At 45.4% G+C, this 24,473-nt stretch overlaps 1 protein-coding gene across 3 annotated transcripts in view; it reads right to left on the bottom strand.

Moving 5' to 3' along the window:
- The window catches only part of MAMLD1 (mastermind like domain containing 1), a 116,044-nt gene that overhangs the window by 30,914 nt on the left and 60,657 nt on the right, over positions 1 to 24,473 (bottom strand). For all 3 annotated transcript variants that reach the window (XM_080652751.1, XM_080652750.1, XM_080652752.1), the window contains exons 2-3: positions 24,200 to 24,359; positions 5,800 to 7,503 (exon numbers count right to left, since the gene is read on the bottom strand). In XM_080652751.1, the coding sequence (XP_080508877.1) occupies positions 5,800 to 7,503; positions 24,200 to 24,295 (1,800 nt within the window). In that variant the 5' untranslated portion in view covers positions 24,296 to 24,359. The remainder of the gene's footprint in view (positions 1 to 5,799; positions 7,504 to 24,199; positions 24,360 to 24,473) is intronic.

Raw genomic sequence — 24,473 nt, 5'->3', positions numbered from 1 at the left:
CTCTCAAGCACCTGACAAATGTTGTCCTTGACACCCCCAGGAGGCACTCTCCTGCTTCTCCTCTCCAAGTCACCACCTACCCCTGGAAGCCAAAGAGAAACCTGGACATGGAGGCAGTCTAAACCCATTCCACTGGGTTACTGGTGTTCTGAGTTTCAGGAACTTTCTTAATATAGTAGCAGCTAACATTGATGAGTATTATTGCATGACAGGCCCCATGCAAGCACTTTTACCTCATCTCATTTAATCCTCCCAAGCAACCCCATTAGATAAGTATACTAGTATCTCCATTTTATAGATGGGGAGACTGAAGCCCAAAGGGTAAACAGCTTGCCAAATGAGAATGAGGCAGAGCTGGGGTTGGGACCCAAGTGATCCAAAGCCTGGGGTCTCTTGAACCCAGCCTCAAGCCAAGCCTTCAGGGCCTGTGCCCTGCCAAGGGCCAAAGACCAAAGCCTTGGCGTCCCCTGCCCTGTGCTAGCTCCCTTCGGCCCTGGGTGCTGGGAGTTCTGCACTTTGGAGTGCTCATTTCATCAGGGACAAGAGTAGCCAGTGTGTGAGGGCAGTAAGAGGGATTCCCCAATGCCCCACCTCAGACCGAGTTGCCCAGATGCCCATCAAAGGCCCCTTGAGGAGGGAAGATGGCAAGCTCTGTAGATTCACCCATAATCTCCACAGTTGCTGGGTTTTCACAGCTGCCTATGATAAGGATATGGGAGGTTTACCTTAAAGGTAGGAAATAAAGGAAACCTGGGAATAGCCAAGTCCAGTTTTCTTGCCTCTCAAAATCTGTCCAAGCAATATCATGCGCCTCTTTGGTCTGTTTCTCTGCAGCTGCCCCCTTCCTCCTGTGCTTTGGCCTGCCTCAAGGATCAGATTACAAGCCTTTTTTGTTCTTATTCCAACTGGCCACCCTCCCATCTCTCCTCCCCATGATGCTACACTCCCAGCTTTGCAAATGTGCCCTGAAGGCACTCTGGGCACCCAACTCTCCCAGAGCACAAGTCCCATCTCCTTGATGGACCTGTTTCAGCCTTTTGAGGTTAATTTGCCAATGGTAAATTTGGCTGATGGTAACACTGAAGTCCTAACACTGATTGTTGGACATTTCCAATACCTTACTTAAGGCATCTCTAATAGTCTTCAGAGTAAAGGGGCATTAAATTAAATTTCATTTTGCTTCACTTTGATTAAAAACAAAGAGATGTCATTGAGCCTCAGAAGCAGGGTGGGGAATACAGTGAGGAGATCTGAGGTTATTAAAATCCCACACACCAGAGATGGGTGTCACAACTCTGAAAGGAGTCCCTCCCTTAGTAATGCCAAGTCCACATTCTGTATCTGTAATTTCCTGTCCAAAAAGCTCTGAAAGCTTATTTTATTTTTGTAATTTTGGTGACAAAGTTTGACCTGGAGTTAAATATTCATATTTATTTGCAAAAGTAATAAAAGGCTGCCCAGATTCCATTGGAGGGTTGTGTGATTTTTGGTATATGCACTGTGTTACCGTTTTAAAGTACCAGATGTCCTGAATTTGGATATGCATCTGAACCCATGGGTCTCAGACCCAGGACAAGGAGCTTGCAGCAGTCCTGACTGAGCACGTGTTGTGCACAGGGCAAGGGTCTACTCAAGTTCAATTTAGTGTCTCCTTTGTCATGTAATGCCCTAAGAGATGGGGATGTTGCAACTGAGGCTCAAGGGGATAATAGACATTGCTGCCGGCACATGGCCCAGTCAGTGTTGATGCCTGGACTTGAACACTAGTTCTGTCTGCCTCCAGTGCTCTTTCTTATACCACCATGCAGAACTGCTGCCCAAACATCAGATGGCATTTGCCTTTTACCTTATTGTTCACTCAAATGGTAAAGTGAAATTTCCTGAGATTGGAAATATTAGCCTGCAAATAAGAATGGGCTCCTCTAGATAGCTGGATTTGGCATTTCTATTTATTCATGAGGTGGTTTCTCATCTTACATTTAGAAACTACAACTTTAAAAAATCTAATATCTGGATCAAAATGAATGCCCAGTCCTCCCATAGTGACCACCATTGTCCATGGAAGATCAATGAGCTAGTCAATGCCATGTAGTCAGCAAGGAGTGTCTGCTGGGGCTGAGTATGGCCATCAGTAAAACTTGACAAGTTCACCATGCTGGAAACAAGAAGCATGTCCTTTCCCACCACTAGGGCTGCTGTCTTGTCCTTGCATGGGTGACCTAGCTATTTCCTCAAACACTTTCCTCTTCCTTTCTTTTTTTCTCACCCCTGGAAGACTGGCCAGGGCTAAGTTCTTAGGCCTTAAAGTGAATGAGGAAAGGCCACAAGAAGGAATAGCAGAGCTGTTCATGTGCCCAGCTTGGAGTCCTGCTCAGTGCATTTTGGCTAGAAGAATGCCATATACAGAACAGGGTGCTATGTAGAGGGGTAGAGTGAGAGTGTGAGAGAGCTCCAGAGAGAACAAAAGGGAAATCCCAGCCAGCTGAACAAAAATGGCTCGTTTTCTTTTTCCACCTGGCCTGGAGTTGTCTGGGTAGGGCATGGCCTAGAATAGGAAGATCCCATAAAGCTAGTAGGCTCCACAGCTCTTGTCAATCTCATGGTGGGCATGGAGTCTGGAGACAGCACTCTGTGTACTCTGTCCTGAGACAGCACCAGTTTTGAGAGTCACATCTTAGCCACCAGAAAATAGATCTGGAAGCTCAGGGCCAGGAGTTAAGGGTCATAGTTATAGCAAAGCTTTATTGGCAGGTACTTTGTGCCAGACCTTGTTTGAAGTGTTTTAGATGTATTAACATATTTAATCCTCAAACAACCTATCATCATGCCCAGCCTCTGGAGGCAGTGCCCTGTGCATGAGGTTATGAGTGTGGGCTCTGTAGTGAGATTTCTTGCTCTGTCTCTGACTTGCTGTGTGACTGTTGGTAACTGATGACTTCTTTGTGCCTAAATTTTCTCAGCTTTAAATGGATTGATAACAGCCCCTTCCTCTTAGGATTAAAATGGGAAAAGGCAGGTGAAGTACTTACTGTATCGCATGCTTAGCCTGTGGGCACTGGCTGGTGCTGGCTTGAGAAGGCAGCTTTTGGCAGCAAGAGCATCCCATTCAGGGAGCCCAGCCGTGTGCCTCTTCTGGTGGAGGCAGCCCGAGTCCTTTTTAGCTTCAGGGAGCTTGGGTACTCAGTCTTTCTCCTGAACTATTTCTCCAACTCCACTTAGGTAATTGGTTAGGTGTGATTTTTATTACCCCAGTCATTAAGAATTCTCTCTCTGATCCAGCTCTGAGGCAACATAATCAGGCTACAATGTACCCCACTGAAGACATAAAAAAACCAAAAGGCTCACAATATTAGATGGTGACATATCTCTAGGCTGAGGATCTTGCCTGCCAGAGTAAGAGTTCCAGTGCTGATATTGGCACTCCACTGAGCCAGCTGCAGAAGTCCATGACAACACATTGCCTATAACAAAATCAAACTGAAGTGCTCATGAACTGTGGACAAAGGCCTGAAGCTCATCCCGCCACCCCCACAGGAGCTCTGCTTGCTGTGTGCATCCACTAACGGACCAATTCCCTGGGGTGGAGCACTCTGTTTGGTTATGCTTCATGAGACCTGGATGAAAAAGGCATAGTCTCTATCCTTCAGGGGCTACCAGGGTCACACACATCCAGGGTGTTCAGGAAAGAGGGCAGCCTGACAGGTGTTTCACCTGGCCAGATCCCTGGCTAAGCACATTATGGCTATCTCTTCCTTTACAGAAAGGGGAGGCAGAGTGGAAGATAGAGGCACCAAGGCAAGTCAGGGAAAAGCTTCCTGGAGAGGTGCCTGAACCTCAGGGATTATAAGAGTGGGATAGGAAAGAAAAGGTGGTAAGGGAAGGCCATGTAGAGGGAATAGCGGCAGTAAAGGCCAAGAATGCAGAGTGGGCCAGGACCTGCAAGCACTTCCAGGTTATAGAAATGAAGTGCCAATCAGGGCCCAGTGGAGACTGCTAAGGAAGTTGATGGAGCCAGGTTATGGGACTCTGGAAACTTCTGAACAAGTATGAAACATGATCAGGTCTCTGTTATAGCAATGTAATGCTTAGAGCAATGAATGGATTATTGGGGGAAACTAATGTAAGAGTCAACTGTATGAGATCAGACAAAGAATCAAGAGGGCCTGGACATAGGCAGGGATAAGAGCAATGGGAAAGAGGGACCATGGCATAGTATTCTGGCAGACATCACTGATCCCTGCCTCCTGGTATTCAGACCTTCATGTAATCCCCTTCTGGTATTCACACCTTCACACTTGCATCTAATGAACAGAATATAGCAAAAGTGATGGAATGTCACTTTCAAGACCAGGTTATAAAAACTGCAACTTCTGTCCTAGCTGGTTTGACTCAGTGGTTAGAGTGTTGGCCTGCAAACTGAAAGGTCCTAGATTCAATTCATGTCAAGAGCACATGTCTGGGTTATGGGCTCGATTCCTAGTAGGGGGTATGCAGGAGGCAGCCAGTCAATGATTCTCTCTCATCATTGATGTTTTTATCTCTCTCTCCCTTTCCTTTCCTTTCTGAAATCAATAAAAAGATATTTAAAATACAAAACAAAACAAAAACCTGCAACTTCTAACTTCTTGGCATTCCCTCTGCCTCTCTTGTTGGCATATTTCTGCCTTGCTCACTCAGATGAAGCCATCTGCCATCTTGTGGGATGCTCTATGAAGAGGACCTCATGGCAAGGAATCATGGAAGGCCTCTGGTCAATGGTTCATGAGGACTGAGGCTTCAATCCAGCAACCTGCAAAGATCTGCTTCCTGCTAACAGCCATGGGAGTCAGCTTGGATGTAGACCCTTCCCAGATGAGCTTTGATATAATTACAGTCCTTAGAAGAGACTTGAAGCCAGAAGACTCAGCTAAGCAATGCTAGGATTCCCACCCACAGAAACCATGAGATAATGTATGTATGTTGTTTTAACTAGATGTTTTGAGGTAATTTGGTACATGGCAATAGATAACAATACAGTAGGGATCAGAACAATGAAAATTGGGAACTATGATCAACACCACCCAGGCAGAATCAGCTGAATTTAGTAATTGATAAGACTGTAGAAGTTGAGGGAGAGAGAAGTCACAGTAATTTGGAGAAAAGCAGAATCTGGAGGGTGACTGCCTGGGTTCAAGTTCCTGCTCTGCCCTGTTAACTGTGTGACTCTGGGCTAGTCATTTCAACAATCTGAGCCTCTGTTTCTTTGTGTGTAAAATGGAGATGATAAAAGTAACTACCTTACATGCATCTGTCCTTTCCATTTATGAACTGCTTCAGCATCCAGCACAGTGGTGAATAATAGCACACTGGAACTGCTCAGCAGAAGTCTGCTGTGGCATTTCTAGAAGGCTCAGTGTTTAGCCTTATGCCACCAAGGACAAGATTTAAATGCTTCAGTGCAATTTTCTTGCATCCTACGAAGCCTTCACCGGTCCTGTGTGAGGGACCATGTTCCATTACCCAGTATAGGAGAAGGCAGTTCTGTACAATTGTGACTTGTCACTCCTTGATCCTTCCCCTGGCAGCACCTGTGGGTGCAGCTTTCCTCTTGCACAGGAACTGAAACCATAACCTTGGCCTAATTAATTCTGTGCTTCAACCAGCCAGAGTTAGCTGGCTTCAATAGACTTTTCCAGAGTCAAGCCTAGTCTCAGAGAGGACTAGAGCTTGGAATTGCCTCCAAAGCCAGGTATCAATAGTATGAGATATGGTCTTACTTCCAAAAACCAAGGAACCCAACCAGATATAAGATTGTCTTACCTGTCTTGGCAGAGGAGGCATGGATTCTGAAGCTGCTGACCGCTGAAAGCGCTGGGGCTGCTGCATCATCTGCTGCAGAAGGAATGAAGAACGGTCAGGCTGCTGCTGCTGCAGCTGCAAAGTGGCCGTGGCAGTGGAGGAGGCAGTGGCAGAAGAGGCCTGCGTCAGCATAGGCTGCTGCAGATAGTGGAGTAGAGAAGGCTGCCTAGAGGTGGCAGGCATGGAGGGCATCTTCTGGGGGCCAGGCTCAGAAACGAAATGTGACAAGGGCTTAGTGTTGCCAAAAGTAAATGGCTCTGGGGCTCCTGGCCTGGAGCTGGCCAGCCCCTGCTGCATGATCATGCTCAGGGTCTTGGGTGAGTTGGTGGCCATGGGCTTGAAGATGGCATTTGTTTGCTGGTGCTGTTGCTGCTGGCTTAGTGGATTACTGCTGGGAGTGAGGCTCCGGATCAAGGAGCACTGTGGAGTGAAGGACTGCTGCGGCAAGCCTGGGCTGGAAAGCTTCTCTGGGCGGTAGGGTGGGGATGGTCCTGGGTTGCTGGTGGGTAGAGCAGACATCAGGTGGCCTTGAGGGCTTTTCATAGTAGAGGACACTAGATTGGCAAGAATGGAGCTCTGTGGGCTGAATTGTGGTTGCTGATTGAGAGATGGGCTGGGGAGCTTCTCGGGAGCATAGGACATACTGGGCCCAAGGGCAGCATTGCTGCTGGATGCCATGCTTGAGAGTAAGGCATTGGGAGAGCCTTGGAGAGTGCTCCCTGGCAGGTTGCTGGATGACATGCAGGATACCATGAGGCTCTGTGGGCTGAAAGGTGGTGGCGGGTGTGGTGATGGCACTGGGCGGTAAGGTGGGGAGAGGCCTGGAGAGGTCAGGCTAGACCAATTGGATGTGAGCCCTTGCTGTTTTGTAGCAGATCCCTGCTTGCTGGCTGCCAACACCTTCAGCTGGTGGGCATGATGCCACTGAGGCACCGGGAGTGGGGGCAAAGCCACGGGGAGCATCGCCTGGACCTGGCTCTTGGTCTGTGTTATTGCAGAACTGGGTGTGACCATCTGTTTACTAGTGGAGGGAATAGCATAGCTGATCCCTGCAGTGGAGGGTGGGATTTGAAGTGATACACCAGTGACCTGGCTGCAACCAGAAGCAAACTCCTTACTGGAACCAAGGCTCTCCAAATGTGGCATCTGAGCCGAAGGCTTGCGAGTTGTGCCCAGGGTTCCCTGGGAGTGATCTAAGACCGGTGGTTCTTCTGGCTTGCTTCCCAGTATCTTCTCAAGATCTAGCTCATTTGGAGAAGGGTCTTGAATTTCTGTTAGCTCCTCTAGCAGATCTTGAAGTTCCTGGTCCTGCTCCACAGTCATCATGCTGTTGGTTTTGTCATAGTAAGGAACAGTGGGCTCTTTGAGTCCCATTTCTGCATTTGGTTGTACCACAAATGGTGAGTCCATTATGCTGCCATTCATGGAATTATTTTCGAGTAGTAATGAATGGCCCGCTGCTCCCATAGCTGAAGGGCTAGGGTTCATTGTCAATGGAGGAACCTGCAGCTCTGCACAGGGCGTGCTGGAATGGGCACCTGGGCCCATAGAAAGGGTGACATCTTCAAGACAAAGCCTCTTGATTTTATTAGGGTAACCCCCGTCAGCCATGGCTGGAAACTGGAAGTTGTCTCCTTCCTGTCTCCTCTTAATGGTTCCCTGTGGCTGAGAGAGAGGAGGGTTGGGTAATTTTTATAAAGGCTTGGCACAATAAATTGAATGAACAGCAAAACTTGCAAGATAAAACAACTTAGTTTCAAGGCTTATAATTGTCAAAATTCTACAATACAGCCTATGTCTTTGGAACCATAATGCTTGTTTCTTTGTTGCTGTGTTTCATTTAAACTGTCTTGTTACATTTAAACAAGGCATTATGCTATCAGTAATACTAAATACCACAGAAAATCACTCAGAAAGTCAAGTGATATTCTTTGTCCACTTAAAGGAGAGCAGCAAAACTATGCAGAAGTCACTAAATAAAATGTGCTGTCAAAGGCAGGCATTTGAGAGCAACCTAGAAGTAGCTAAGATATTTTCAATTTGCACTTATCTACAGATACCCAGATTTTTTAAAAAGGAAAAGCATAACATAGACATTGAACTTTTAGGTTGTTTCCCTGTCTTGGTTAAATGCATCAGGTTGCAGTGATAAAATGGAACATAACAGAACCTTAAGAGAAATGAAGGAGATCTGGGTGTATTCTTTAGGGCAGCTGTCTAAGATACACTGTTTAGAGGAAAATGCAAGTTGCAGAACAGTCATTGTAGCATGGTTCCATTTATTTTCACACACACACACATACACACACACACACACACACACACACACACACACACCACACATGCACTAACACACATTGGTATGAGCATATAAAAATAACTTGGGAAGACATATATGCAATCATTTGGAACAGTGACCTCTTGGGGAGGACTGGCAATTCCCTTTCTATTCTCCACATTTTTGTATTGCTTGTTTGTTTTTAATGAGAATGACTTGTAGTGCAAAAAAGTATAAAGCTATTTAAATAAGAAATTCCTCTCTGCAGATGCATCCTCAGATCGGGGAGATATGAAACAACAGGAAAAGACCCCAATCTGGGATATGCACCTTGGGGGAGCTGCTTACCATTTTATAAAAGCATTTCTTTGGGAACAAAGCAATTAGAAATGCAGTATTTCCTACTCTTTCATACTCTTTCAAGATTTATATAGTCACCTGTAGTTGTCATCTTAATGGCTATGACCTGCAAGTAAAGGGGAAAGGGAGTGGATTGAAGGAATATGAGTGGGTAGAGAGGGGCTTGAAAATCACCTAAATACCAACAGTCTAACAGATACATTTCTCTTCAAGCATTTTTCAGGTAAGAAACCCCCTTTTAGCTTTGGCATTCTTACTGAGACATCCAGTACTGTCCCCTCATATTTGGCTCACAGGGGAGTAAACAGCTGTGTGGGGCCACCTGCTAGCACAACAGTGATCATGACACTCACGGCAGACTCAATATCATAAGAGATCCCCCTGGTCTACATGTCTACACCTTGCTGCATATCAGAATCACTTAGAGACACCTAGATTCCCAGGCTCTCCCACCATAAATGAATTAGTTCAATATCATCTGGGGTGGGGCCCAGGCTTCTGAAAATTTTCAAAGCTCTCTGGCTGATTCTAAGTGGACAGTCAAATTGAGAACCACTGGCCCAGAGCACAGTGGAGCCAATGTGGCATAGAGCCCTGGTCCCCAGGCAGAAACACCTAAGTCTTTGCCTTTGCACTTAATATCTGTGAGCCCCAGTTTCTTCATTTGTAAAATGAGCATAATTTTAGTTCTCATTCATGATGCTGCTCTGACTCTTATGTGGAATGGGACAGATTCTGGGGCACCTAGTAGATCTAGAAGGACCCTGAGAGTCCAACCCTGTCCTATTAAAGACAGGGACCCTGAGACCCAGGGAGGGGCCAGGACTTGCTCAGAATTGCTCAACTGGAGGGCAGATGCAGGGCCCCTCCATGACCATTCAGCTGCCTCCAGACCCATTGCCTTAATCCACCAAGGGGGCAGGACACTGACTACCTCATCCTTACCGAACAGGCTCCACCACTCTGACTGAGGGGACTTGCCTATTTCTTTGCCTTTTCTTTTGAAATGATCAGGCCACATGTTTTCCTGTCCATTCATTCAATCAATATGGAGCATCCCACCAACAAGTCACTGGGTCCCAAACTGAAATTTGGTCTCTTTTACATTCTGCCAAAAAAGGTCAAAGAAACCCAATATATTGAATAGAAATGTATGAAATGGATCAATAAGGAATGACAGTGTGGGTTTTATATAAGATCCCCTGTAGTGAGTCTGAGATGGCAGTGGTTGGTCCCAATGTGCTGTTTGTAATATCTTAGACTGCAAGACAGATTTAATTACAGTGAAGGCTATGTAGAATCAGGCAGGGGAGGGATGGGGTTGGGGGATGGGAAGGAAGAGAGGGCAGGGGCTATGAGTAGCAGTGTCCTGGAATCCCTGGCAGATTCTGTGTGCTCCTGGAGCTTTCATTTAATGGTAGGTATTCCATTAACCTGTTGGGACTAAGGTTGAAGGAGGTAGAGAAAGCAGGGAGTGACCTTGGGATGCTAAAAGTAATATTAGGAACCATTTGCAAAGGACAGGGGTATCCAACTTTCAGGCACCCATCAGTGCATTCAAGCTAATATTTCCCCCTCAATTACAATTCCAACTAGCTCCTCAATAACAAAGTAGACCCCAGGATGCCCCTGGGAGATGTTAATGGCAGTCCCAATGCTGGTGGATCCAGTTGCTGCAGTAGGTGCCACTCTTGCTGTGCCAAGTCTGCAGCTGGACTGCTGCTCACCTCATTGAATACTTTGGGAGCATGTCTAATCAGAGGACAGGCTGGCCTTTTTGTCCCTGAGTGCACAGGGTTGCTAGTCAAGGCTGCAGTTTCAGCAGAGGGGCAGATGGGAGCCCCTTCTGAGCTCTCCTTTTTCAGTATATGTGCTGCCCAAGAGAGCACTGAGTTCTCCTTTTTCAGTGGACTTAAAGGAGACTCGACTTTGTTAGAAACTGTGCAGCTTTGCATTTGGAATTTTATAGTGAGAGCTTTCAACAGTTGGCCTACAGCACCTTGGCTGACTGGCAAGAACTCCAGCCAAAGTTAAACAAAGCTCGGGAAGGTGGCTGCATTTACATGGAACTACCCAACCTTGCTCTAAATGCATCAGCTTTCACCAGGCATTGGTGAGGTGTGGAAATCTATTATCCAGTTAATTTTTCCCATAGATATAGGCTTGCCTTAGTGCCTCCTCTTGCACAGTCCCATGATTTGTTATTTATCTCAGTTGCAAGAAAATGGCTGGGCTGTCTCCCATGCTTAGTGCACACTGACACCTTCACTGAGTCACCTGGACCAGTGGGTAATGGGCTGAGGTCTGCCTTCCTGGGCTGGGTGTTGACTGATTCCTGTGGCCAACATTTTAGATCAAATGCAGCAGATAGCTTGCTACTCCTGAATGGCTTCCCCTATCAACTTTGTATTTGGGGATGGAAGGTCCCAACCAAGCTTTCAGACCCTTCTAAACAAACCTTCCAGCTTCATGCATATGCCATTTCCAGTCTCTGTGGACTCCATGACAGCAAGCGATTGGTCCAAGCTACCAGCCAACCCCTACTTCATTCAGGCCATCTATTGCACATGATCCTGTCCACTCACTGAAATTTCTAATTTATCTTTTTACAAGAAAAGTAAATCAGCAGACATTGGCAGGATTTCTAGAGAGCACATTTCAACCTCTTTACACAAAACAGAATGGGATGTGATTTGCTTGTGGCCATACAATTAGTTAAGATATAATGACAACAGTAGACCTCAGGTGTCCCAACTCCCAGCCTGAGACCTCACAGATCCTGCCTTTGTTGTGTGTGAGGGAGGACACTGGGAGGGGAGGGGTGGTTCTCTGGTATTTTTAAGAAAGGAATGACTTTATCTCTATCCACAAATGCCTAAAGACTCCCATTTCATAATCAGGCAGACAAAGCCACCAATGTGATCACCACGACTTTATAAACACTCATTAAAATGCATTTGAAAGCATGTGATGGCTTCCCCACCCCCTAAATAATGATAAAACAAAGGCAACCCTTCAGATTGGGACCAAGTTCAGCTCTGAAGTCAATATTATTTCTGGTTCTCTGTGAACAATGACATAATGGCAAGTCTTCCCTTTTCTACACTTTTAGTTCAGAATGCCACAAAGAACAAATATTTCTTGGAAAAGGTATAGATTATAAGAGTAAAGTCCAGACTCATCAAATGGGCATATGGAGATAAAGAATATAATATACATAAATATATTACTCTTCTCAAAGAAGTCGGTCAGGCTGTTATAATCACTTAATTTTGGACACTCTAGCTGGAGGTTTAACATGGACACCAATGAAAGGCCAGTAAAAATATGCACAGGTCCTACTAGGTAAGAATGTAGGAGGTGGAAGATATCCAGGAGAGGTGAATTCAGTGAGCCTTCGTTATCCCTCCAGAGGGCACTGAGCATGTAGGTCCTGGGCAAAATAGTCAAAAAAGGGGAAATAGTTTATTACTGTCCCCTTTCTCCTTTTCAAGTGCCTCCTCTAGTTCAGCTCAGGCCAATCTGCTTGCTGGTTTTTCATCTCTCTCTCACAAGTGCATCCATTCTCTAGCAACACCCCTATGAGTTCCCTAGAAAATGATGTTCGCCAACTAGATTGGATTTCAAGCCCTCTGAGACAAAAGTGGTCCCCAGTATACTTGCTCAGAAGAAAGAAGTAAAAATATTATGGGACATGGTGTAGTTAGTCCCAGAAGAGATAAGACAATGTTGCATCAGTATTAGGTTTACAGAAAGAGAGAGATAATAGGAGAGAGAGAAAGAATATGCCTGGATATATACATGGGATCAAATTAGTATCTGTGTACATAGTATAAATGCCTATATGTGGGCATATGTGTCATTTGCATGTTTGTTTTTCAAAAAAATGTCCCCACAAACTAAAACTGACTTTCCTGTAGAACAATCAGGATTTTCAGCATTTCCAGAATTGCAGGACATGAGGCTCTGGAGAATCTCAGGGTAGCTGGGAATGGCAGGGAGCCTTGAATGCTGATTGGCTTCAAGAGGAGTCAGTTTGTCTTAAGGACAAATCTCTGCTAACAGATGGTTTGGAGCAAGATTCTTGGGCCATAAGAAGGGGATTTCTTGGTGCCTCTGGCTTGCCCTGAGCCCACAGATTGCATGCTCAGCACCCAATGCAGGAAGAGGCCAGGTGGGGTGGAGGAAAAAGCCCTGGAGTAGACACCAGAAGACTTGCCTAGCTCTTCCATTTGCTGTGTGACTGTGGACAAGTCACTCCCACTCTCTGAGCCTCAATTTATTCTTCTGTAAAATATGTGCTCAGGCTGCCGTGTGTGCCTCATGGCATTGTTGAGACATGCGCATTGGGAGCAGTAATTGTTACTGACGTTATTATCCAAGCCTTGGGTCCCCAAGCTGTCATATTGCCCTACAGTATGGACCTCGGTTTGCTCTTTTATCAATATAGACCCATCCACTAGGATGGCACATCATGTGGGGGTGGGGTGAGGGTGAGTGGCCTAGTCTTGAAGGCACTGACCTGACAATCAGCAGTGCTGCCTTTAAAATTTCACCTCCTGCTGCTCACCACCATCCACTGCTCTCAGTTCCCCCACACTGTCTACAGCACTCATCCCAACCTGAGGACTTGTGACTTAGACAAGCTTCAAGCAGAGCTATCTGAGTGGTAGCCCCAACAAATGCACAAACAAGCTGGCCAAGGTGGGGGATTTTCTAGCACTGTGTTCCCTTTCTGTAATGTAAGCACACCAGTTGGAAGTATTGGCAACTCTAACAATGGCCCTAAACCTATAGCTGCATATGCATTTAATAAACTCATATGTATACTGTGCCACCCCCTGAGATTTGAAGTATCGGTCATTAAACAAGCCTTTCTTGAGTGCTAACTTTCTATTCCTGGACTGTAAGAATGCCAGGGCCTTGGAGACAGGCTGGTCCCTCCCACTCATGTAAGGGCTGGTGAGGCCCAGAGCTAGGAAGACATGTGTCCATGGACCAGTGTCTCTGACACCCAGTTTGACCTGTTAGAGAGAAACCCTGAACTGGCCTCCAAATACATTCCCATGTAGCATCATTCATGGGATGAAGATGGTTACTTGGGGGAGAAGAAAAAGGTAGTTTGTTTCAAATGGCTGAATGGACTTGGCAAGGCTGGCCTATAGATAAAGCAGGTGCTGTCTGGGGGCTGGAATAGAAGCTGAAGGTCAAAGCCAAGGACATATTTTCAGTCCAGAAAACTCTGTCTATGCAGGACCCAGGTTAAAAAGCGTCATCTGTGTTTCACTTGAATTAAGCTGATGAGGCCAAAATCATGTAGGGAAGGGGAAACATGGAGGCAGAGCTGAGGTTGGAGGCAGCCAGGGCCACTGCGCAGACCTGAATTTCTATATTTGAAGAGGGCAGAAGGGATCGTTTGGGGTATGTGGAAATTACATACCATATGGAGTAGACCTGGCTTTCCATCCATAAAATCTTTAAGACTTCTGCTTGTGACTGGGTGAACACAGCAGCATTATCTCTCCTTACAGCAAGGCCCCATAGGATTACAATGGTAGGATCAGGACCAAGATGACAGTCCTGACTTTCCAGGACCATCTCCAGGACACCAAGTTGAGTAGTTTAAATGTGGCAAAGAGAAAAACAGTTGCTGATTGCTTAGTGCCTTCTTCCCTGTACCCAGGTGCAGATTTATGCTTTGTGGGAACTGAAGTTTATATGATTTTGGGGGCCCCTTTTTTGAAAGAAAATATAAGGTTAAATGCACAAAATTAGATACCAGGCCTTAGAAGGTTTGTCTCTAAGCTTAGGCACAAGTGACTTTGCATCTGTGTGTGCCCCCAAAATGAGCTAAATAAAATGGCAAAAGGCATTTCACTTTCATGACAGCTGTGCAGGTGGGAAAAGAATCCAAAGACACCTGGTTAGTCCAGTGCATTCAGATGGTCATACTTACAGAATAAGTACATTTTAGCCCCCAAGCACCAAATTCTGGCTTTGAAATCTAACAGTCCACAGATGAACCTACTCCAGTTACTAGATTTTTGAGCCAGGCTGTTTGAGCTCTAGAATTCAATAGAAGCAGAGGCTTGGAAAGAATATGTCATAAAAGCATCAGATCAGTCCAGAGAGGACCTCCCCATGGTCTAGGTCCTCTTCTTTTCCACCTTAAGTGAGGTATGATTAACAAAATAAAAATTGTATATATTTAGGTTGTACAATGTTATTTTTTCTGAAAGTGTACAATGTGATGATTTAACATATGCATACATTGTGAAATGTTTTAGGTCCTCTTTTTTAAATTGAGGTAAAATTCACAGAGCATAAAATTAAACTTTTTTTAAAGTGTACAATTCAGTGGCATTTAATACATTCAAAATGCTGTGCAACCTAAATGAGGAGAGTGAGGCCTGCCTCACAAGTTTGTTATAAAGATCACATGAGCTTATACATGTAAAGTAGCACAATGCCTGGCATGGCTTACATACCAAATAAATATTCTCTATCTTCCCACTGTTGAAATGCAAACACATTCTTGGTGATCCTAAAATAGCCTTTAACATGGTTTATTCAGCAGCATTTGCCATTCAAAGCCGATCTGCCTTTACTCATTGGCTGCACTCCTGAATAGCTGTGTGCAAGGCTAACTTTTGTAAACTAAATCATAATAAAATGCAAGAATTTGCCATTGAAAGGAAATCCTCAGTAAATTCTTTTACAAAGTAAAAGATCTCTTAGCCAAACTTATCTTTTCTGAAAGGTGTGCACTTAGTGATATTGTCCTTTCTTGTAATGAATCCTAATTTAATTTTGGCCACACACATGTGCTGATGTTCCACATCCCCAAAGCACACAGCAACAGGAGTAGGTTACATATTGAAAATAATGACTGTCTAAAAATCTTTCTTTCTGTGATTGCATCATGGAACGAGTCAATACCCCCTGCTGGTGTGTGTGTGTGTGTGGGGGGGGGGGTGCTGGTGGGCTGGTGGTGCTGGAATAGATAATGGTGATAGTAATGGAGGTGAGGGTAGGTGTGGTAGTGATGGAGATAGGTGGTGGAGATTGTGGTGGAAGAGGTGCTGATGATGAGGGAGTGTTCCTACAGGATATGTCTTTCTTTCATTACCTCTGTAAGAAGCTCCAGTGACTGGGTCAGAGGAAGAAGACTCACTTTGAATGTGTTATTAACAGAAACCTCAAAACTGTCTCCTTGCAGTTAATCATAATTATCTTTTTCTCACCTGGAAAACTAAAGCTGAATTACTTGTAGAAACATGGGAGATTTTTATTTGTTAAAATGTTGCCAATAAAGCAATTTTATGTCAGACTTAACTACAGGAAAGGGCAAGGCATTTCTAAGTTCCTTAGCTGTCATGTGGCTAAAAAAAATAAAAGATGGGCAGCAGTTAGCTACTGTACACTTAGCCCTTTGAAGCCATATATTCAGAAAGCAGATGTTGGGTGTTGGTGTTTGGAGGCTGGCTTCCTGGAGGCATTTTATATCGGCCAAGTTCATTGTTCTAAACTCCAAAGGCTTGACTTGAAAAAGGAAAAGAGGCAAGAAAATGTTCAGATTTTCTGACAGTGTCACACAGACACAGGCCTAATACTAGACAACTTCAGTTCCTGAAGTTTATTCTACAAACAGAGGCAACTAGAGAGAGTGGCACTGGACTTCTGACTACTACAGAGATGAAAGCTTCTAATTGTACAAAACAGGGCTTTCTAGGAGTCCCAGAATAGAAATCCTCCCCATAATGAGCACACACTAGAAAAGCAAGTGGTGAACCAGACTAAGAAGGAACTGGAACTCTAGTGGGATAAAAAGTAACTGAACAACAAGAACAAGAACAGAGTGTGAGCAGTATTCTTCAGAGGAATGAAGAAACAGTGATGTGACAGAGTGGCCAGCAGGCTGTTCTGAAGAAGACACGTTTAAGTGGACATCTAATGCCGTCCCGGACATAGGCTGGGAGCAGAAGGTTCCAGGCAAGTGGGCAAAAGTGAGAAGGTCCTGGGGAGAGCTCTTGGTGTGTTCCAGGGAAGGGCAGGTGGCCAGTGGGCTTGGTGCACAGTAAGCCCAGCAAGCAGATATGAGCTCGCAGAGGGCTTTGCTGGCCATAGGGAAGGGGGTGGATTGTAAATTGTTGGCAGTGGGAAGCCATTGGTTGGTTAAGCAGAGGAATGATTGACTTGATCTGTCTGTAAAATGTCTTTCTGGATGCTAATGGGAGAGGGAGAAATGGATGTTGCAAAAAGGATAAGGACCAGTTACAGAGGCAAGGTGTCTGGAAAAGGGACAGGATCTAGAGTGGAGATTGGACCAGCTTTGACAGAGGAGAGGAAACAGAACACTTGGGGAGGTGTGAAGATCTGTGATTTTCTCTCAAGCAGCACAGAGGGGAGTACCCATTTATTAGGGAAAGCTATGGCCTTAGGAAAAATGAACCAAAGCCCAGTGACCTAGATCAGGGGAGGGCAAAATTTTTCTGTAAAGGCCCAAATAGTAAATATCTTAGGCTTTGCAGGCCATGTGGCCTCTGCTGCAACTGTAGTATACAATATGTTAACAAGTTATTGTGACTGTGTGCTAATAAAACTTTATTTACAAAAACAGTCTGTGGGCCAGATTTAGCTCATTGGGGCAGAGTTTGCCAGCCTTAACCTAGAGCATGAGCTGAGCATCTTTCCCCAGGGAAATAGTTATTTCCAAATTGCCCTACTCACACTTCAGAGGACCACATAGCCCTACTGTCACAAGAGAGTGGTAAGCAACATTTTTGGAATTGTAAAGCTTCAAGATTTAGACCATCATACAAGTGAGATGACCAATTCTGAGCTGGACTAGGTATGTAGTACTCCTAAGTGCCATGTTTCACCTTTACTAATGACAGTTATTATTATTGAGCATCTGATGGTGGGTGCTCAGCAGGTTCCAGTGAAAGGAGAAAACACCTTCTCTACAATGCCCATCTCTGCCTTGCTCATCCAGCCTTTCTATACTCTTGAGCAATGCTCATGTTATTCAGCAGATTAAAGCATACCCACCTCCCTCAGGCCTTCATGGGTCTCTATGATAATATGGCTTCAGCTTCTACTCTTATTCTCAGCCTGGTCGGTGCTCTGGCCAACCTCAAGGCTGCCATGTTAGGCTTCTGCATTTCCTGTCTGCACAAAACAGCTCTCTGAAGGCTAGGACTGTTTCTTCCTCATCTCTGTACCTCCAGAGTGCCTATCCTCATAACAGGGCTCAGCTGGCATCTGCAGATTTAAATTAGCCATTGGAGCAAAAGTTTTCCTGCAAATTATCTTGTTCTTTTCCCATTTCCAGCACAAGGCCAAGAGACAACCACTTTTCTGAAACTGTAATGAATTTACTAACTGGCCCAATGACCCTGGACACGCCCCTTCTCCTTTGTGTGTTCTTGACCTCTTGGGTCAACAAAAGAGTGGCTGGGATGATTTCTGGCCAAGAGAAACAGCAGCCTATGCTTATTGAGAATTTATTATGTGCCAGGTACTGAGCCATGGAAAGAAGGACGTAAGAGCAGGAGCTCTCAGGGTCATGGGAGTGGCTATGCAACCTGACAGCCTTAGGAAGCAACTGAATAGAGAAGCAGCTCTGGATGAGGAGTCAGGAGAGTGACCAAGCCCACAGCACTGGAGGGAAGCAGACAAAGGCAAGTTTGTTTAGAGAAGCTGGGGGGTGGGAGGTAGTGGCAGTGGCAGGTATGCCTGATCCTTGGGTCTGGGTTCCCAGCAGACATGTCCAGCAGCCTGTGGCTCCTGCCTGCCTTTCTAACTTTGGTACTTTGGGGGTTGGAGATCTGGTGAGAGGGGAGGCAGGAAATGAGAAGGAGAAAGGAAAGGCAGGAAGGAAGGGGAGGAGAAGGAAAGCAGGCAAAAGGGGAGGAGGGAGGCCTTGGACAAATTATTCTATGTTGACTGCAGAAATAAAAATCTGTAACCCAGACCTGAGAAGCACATGCTTTCCCTCACCCTGAGTTCTGGAACTTGGCACTCTACGGGCGGCTTACAAACCAAATATCTGTCTGCAAGCAGAGTCACATTGAGCTCTTCAGTTGGGGATTTTCAGCAAAAGCAAGAGGTCTCAGCTGTCACAGGTTAGCCCAGCGTTTGGAGAGTCCCAGACCCACATCCTAGGGATGACTCCCCGGTTTGCACACATGCTAGAGAAAGATGGTATCTGAGCCTCAGCTCAGTGAAGCTCTTCTGCAGCCCTGACCTAAGGTCCAATAGTGCCTACTCTCCTCCCCCAGGGACTTCAAACTCCGGACACCTGTCACCTTGGGCCTAATGTCAAGGAAGCTGGGAGCAGGAGCCAGGCAGAAATGCAGACAAGGCCAGTGTAGGCTCCTGGAAATCCAGGAATAGGCAATGCCAAGCTCCCAGATGCCAACAGAAGCCAGCTGCCAAACAGAACTCCCCCTCTCAACATCATCTCCTTCAAACAGATTGTGATTTTCAGGTCAATGGTTTGGTGGACTGGGCTACTCAGGTAGGACCCAGGTGCAGAGCCCAGTGGTGTGGTGCAAGCTGAGCAGTGCTCAGCTGTGGCAGGAGAGATCCATCTGAATGCAAGACCTCTGACAGGTGGCCTTCCCTGGTTGGGTGTCTAGAGCAGGAAAGGATCCTTACTGCAGGAGGAGGTGGAGGGAGCAAAGGGAGTGAACAGCTGCCTGCTCCATGGGAGGAGCCCCAAAATAGAAAGGCACATATGCACTGCAAGCCTTGACCTAGAATGCTCAGAGCTACACCATAAATCCAGCTCTCCTCAGTGCAGTGGGGCTGTTGATGAGATTGAGATATCCTCAGGAGTCATGTGTGTTTCTACCTGAGTAGGAAAGACAAACATTTCCCATTGCCCTTCTGAGCCAGTGCCAACCTCTCATCATTAAAAAAAAAAAAAAAGTGCTAACGAAGTTATGCCCTGTGTGGTTTATACAGCATTTATAGCCACATCTTGTTCATCATCATCATCATCCAGAAACCCTGACGTGGGCAGAGGTCAGATTATTAATCCTATTTTACTGGTGCAGAGACTGAAACACAGAGACTCATGCAAGATCTGTGTCAGGAACAACAGCCTCTCCCATAACCTGTCCTTGGACCATCTGGTGCCTGGAGGTTGAGCCACATCTGCAACATGCCCACAGCCTCCATGGAGCAGGGGACACTGGCCTTCTTCTCTGGGCTTACAAGAGGGCTGTTTAGACAACTCAGCCCAGGTCCTAGCTGACTGTTCTGACCTCCCTATGGGGGTGTTTAATCATCCTGGCTCACTGTTTTCAGGCTGGGTAGTAGATGGTGGTGGCCAGAAGGTTCCAGTGAGCCACCAGGATGAAATAAAGATGCATCCACTCTTGCTCTGTTTGTTGGATATCTGCACTGTAATAAAATCTCCAGGTAATCTGGGACTCCGTTTTACCCCCAAGTGTCATGCCAACCTGCAGAAGGCCTAATTATCTGATCTCATAAGATGGGAATGGGAAGCAGCAGAGGGGGAAGAGCTTTGGAATCAAGTTGTCTGGGTTTGTGGTCTGAATTTCCTGCCTACTGACTGTGTAACACTAGAAAAGTCCCTATTGTCTCGGAGCTTCAGTCTCCTCAGTGGTGAAGTGGAAATATTAATCCCTCTGTCACAGGAAGAGATGAGCTAATTTGTACAAAGTACCTCACATGAGAGTCATCAACCATCCTCTCCTCACCGTTGCAGAGTAAGATGGGTAGAATTACAGAACAGGACAGAGTTGTTCCCAAAGGAGGCAGCCTAGAAATTGTTTGCTCCTTGTCTGTGAACTGCTGTCGTCCAGGGTCTAGCCCAGGGTTTGACACATAGGAAGGACCCCGGAAATGGGGCCTCTACAAGGAAGGGACTTGCTTAAGGCATCACAAAGCAATGGTTACATCCTTGGGATCAGATTCAAGGTCTCCTTACCGACTCCTATACTCTGTTTACAAGGAAAAGCATGTGCCCCCAAAGTTATTGAATATAGAACCTAAACCTAACCACACACTGCAGAAGGACATGGACAGACCTCTTTCTGCTGGCCATTACTAAGTTTATCAGTCTAAAGAAGAGGGCCAGTTAAAACAAGGCTAGTATTTTTGTAGCCATCTAACTCTCGATATTCCCTTTTACACTCAGGCCTCCCCTCTCCTCCTTCTTCAGCCTTCTTAGAGGTAAGAAGAAGAAGGGGTGAGGAGTTAGTTTTGGTCATACTGTGGGTGGAAAGCAGGCTGCACTAGGGATGGACAACCCAAATGGAGACACTTGATATAGCTCTCCACCTGCTTGATGGGCATCTTTCTGCAGGTCACTGGATTTCTCAGACTTTAGTGTCCTCATCCATCCATCAAGACGGAGAATAGTTGGGAAGCTCAGAAGAAATACCCACTATGTCAATTCACTGTAACCTATAGAGTGAACCATTTATTGTCATTAAATGATGAGACACAGAAAATGAGCAATAAGCAGTATCTCCTTCCTTCTCCAACTGTCTGTCTAATGCCCTCAGCTACCCCATTTTGTCTGGCACTGCTTTGTGAACAGAATAGGTGGCTGCTCAGAGCTGGGAAAGATTTGCATTTACAGTGAGGTGTCAACTGAAAGAGAGATGATGTGTGATGTGTATACTGGGTTCCAATTCCATGCAAGCTCTGGAGCACTCCCATCAAAAGCGTTAATAATTTAGTGATTCTCCCACTAGTACTCAATCAACCCACTGATCTAGGAAGGAATGGAATTTCAAAGGGAAAGACCAAACATTCCCCTTCTGCCTCCTGTTAAAACTGCACATACTAACTAGAGATTGGATGCCTTTTTAACCTTGGGTGGATGCCCAAATGTTTGGTGACTTTGGCCAAGTTGTTTAATCTCTCTGAGCCTCAGTTCCTAGAGATATACTCTTCATCTCAGGATTATTCTAAGGATTACAGGAGATAATGCCCCCCAAATGCTTAGCAAGTTCCTGACACCTAGTCAATGCTCAATTAAATGTGGCTATTTTTATTCCTGGTTCACTTGATCTTTGTCAAGGACAAATGATGGGCAAAGCCCTATAGGTAGTTAGGGGCAGAAGCAAGACTAGAATCCAGGTGTCCTGAACCCTGGTCTTAGGCCATGAACAATCATCACATCAGATGGATGTTTTCCTGCAAGTGGTCTGTCAATTATTCACATGGAAATCCCAAGGCTGTTTACACGAATACTCCTTTGGAACTGAGAATTTTATTTACAGACCTAGATCTGAAACATGGTTGTTTTTGTTGTTGTTAGTTTGGTTTTTGGAAAGGACAAGAGAACCAGGTAAGCTGAGTGTCTAAATCAGATTTTCATATTGAGTATGATTACAGGATGGGGGAGAGTGGTGTAAGGGCTGTGCTTTCACATGCACACAGTTCCCTGGATCTGGGGTACAGGGTGTTGTCCCTGAGTATTAGGAAGCATCAGAGGGAGAGCAAGAAATAGAAACATCTGAGATCCAGTTCAGGTCACAACCTGGAAGTGCAAGACAAGCTCCTGCAAAGGACCTCTTGCTGCTGATCATTCTGGGCCCTGCAATAACTTGTTTGGACAGCAGGTTTCATGGTGAACTGACAGGCCCCTCTGCTTTTAATCTGTCTATTTATATCCCTCAGTCAGCAAACACCTGGACTGCTGATTTCCTCAGCACATGTAGCAGAGCTTCATGTTAGCACCAGGTGTCTTCCTGAGGTTGCAGGGATTGACCATCCAGGAACATTCAGCTGCACTCAAACCAAGAGCTGCCCAGGTTGCCAGCTGAGGGTATCAGCAGCGCCTGACTTGGCCAGACTCTATGTATACCTCTCAGGCTGGGCCAATGGAATGGGTACCCTCACTGCCATCCTGTCAGAGACCATATGCATCTTCCAAGAAGACAAATGTTTTTTGTTTTGTTTTGTTTTTACTGTGAAGAGGACTCATTTGAGAAGAGTGGCTTTTGTAGTGTGAGACATATTTTTAATCCCCTCAACTGAGGCAAATCCTGGGTTTTCTAACAGCTTGGACTATAAGAAACAGGCCACGCAGAGCCAAGGGCAGAAAATAAGATATGCCACAAGAAGAGGGAGAAGGGCTGATTTCGATGAAGCACAATGTGTGACTCTAAAGTAACAAGGTGAATTTTGGGCAAGGCTTACAAAGGGCTCTAAAGGTCATATACAAAGAAAAGTCAAGCCTGGAAATGGCATGAGCAATGGTAACGTCTTTAGAGTGAGGGCACAGATGGCCACTCCAAAGACCCATCTAAGTAAAACCCTTCTGACATGGAGGTTTAAACTGATCAAAATCAAAGAAGTTACTTACTAGTCACACTTTTTAAAAGGGTATTGGTAGGGTCCCTGAGGAGAAGGGGAAGAGGACCCTTGAAACTACAATTTACCCACCCTTTCCTCCAAGGAATAGAAACAAGTGTGACACAAAGGAGAAACTGAAAGTCATGCCGAAACTAATCATGAGCTCTAGATGCATTACCAAGAGTTTGTTGATTATAAAAGATAAATAACAAAACAGTAATTGGGATGGAGGTTAGAGATTGCCTTCTAGAAAATCCCAGGCAGAAGGGCTGGCAATTTGGAGGACAGACTGCTGGCCAATTAATTGCTCCATCTTTGCCATCTCCTCTGTCTACCATCTCTGTGAGAGATAGAACTCCAGCAAACAAAGTTTTGTATACTCAACTTGGTACCACATTCTCAATACCTTGTTTGTGGAAGACAATGAGGAAAAAAAGAGAAGCAAAACTTCAACAATCTGCTCTCAACCCTGTGCACATGTGAGAATCCTAGACTAAATAGAAAGCCAATTTACTGAAAGTAGACTGCCCTTGGGATTGGAGAAGCCAGGCCCTCTAGTTATGCGAAATGACATTATCTCAGAACTCTGAGCTCCTAGTTCTCTGAACAGGAAGGAAGCAGACCCACGGCTCTATAAGAGCCATTTCCTCTCTGCTCTATTAATTTCAGAGATTAGGTCTGTAGACCTAATACACTGAGATAACAACTATTGTGTTTGCTGCAACTCCTACTAACTGAGCCAATCGTGGTAGTTTGACGATGATGCAGGCTTTTATTGCCAAATTCAACTAACCAATGGCTTTCATGGCCCCTTCTGTCATTCTGGATCCTAGACATACTGCTGGAAACCCTGACCCTGATTTTCCAACACATGGATGATGTCTGGATTCCAAGCAAGGAAAGTAGAAATTTGTCAAATGAATTTTTAAAAGGACATACTAGTAAAGGCCAAAGAGTTTAATAGAAATATCTTTCTATACCCTACTTACTGGCTTCCTGTTCTCAGTGATATTAGGAAGCTAATGCAATACATCTAGTGCCTGTCATTCCCACACTCCTGATTTCTATGAAGAGAAAAAGTAGGCATTTCTTCCCTCTCATCCTTCCTCTCTTTCCATTTCAAGGGGTGCATTGCAGAGATCACTGGACTGGGAGTCCAGAATGGAGCCTTGGACTGTATGTCCTGTTCTTCCAGAAACTCACAAGGGGTAGGGTCAGCTCATCTCTTAGATCTCGTCTATGTCAGATTCCAGCACCTTACATTTTAAGTTGGTTCCCTGCCATGAATTTGTACACAGAATTTCAATAATATATCTTACATTCAACTTTAAGATTAGAAGCGTTCAACACCCCCCACCCCCCAATAGCCCATTGTCTGACCGATTCCTGGAGCTTTCTGGGCTCCTGACGATTTCCCACCATGGCGATATGGGGAAGCATGCTCTTGATTACAAGCCGAGTTTTCCAGTCATCCATTGTTTGACCTGCAATTTTATTCTTGACTCTCCAAGGTGCTTTCCCAAACGACCTAGACACAGGGCTTAGGAGACAAAAAGTACACTGTCTTTCAGATATGTAGATGAGACCAATGACCCATGAATCACAGTCTTTCACTCTGAGGGACAGGTTTGGGTGAAGTCAGCCACATTCTTTT

The sequence above is a fragment of the Plecotus auritus genome, assembly GCF_963455305.1.
Source record: "Plecotus auritus genome assembly, chromosome: X".
In the NCBI taxonomy this organism is placed as follows: Eukaryota; Metazoa; Chordata; class Mammalia; order Chiroptera; family Vespertilionidae; genus Plecotus; species Plecotus auritus.
The sequence above is the reverse complement of the archived record's forward strand: the minus strand, read 5'-3'. Positions and strand labels throughout refer to the sequence as shown.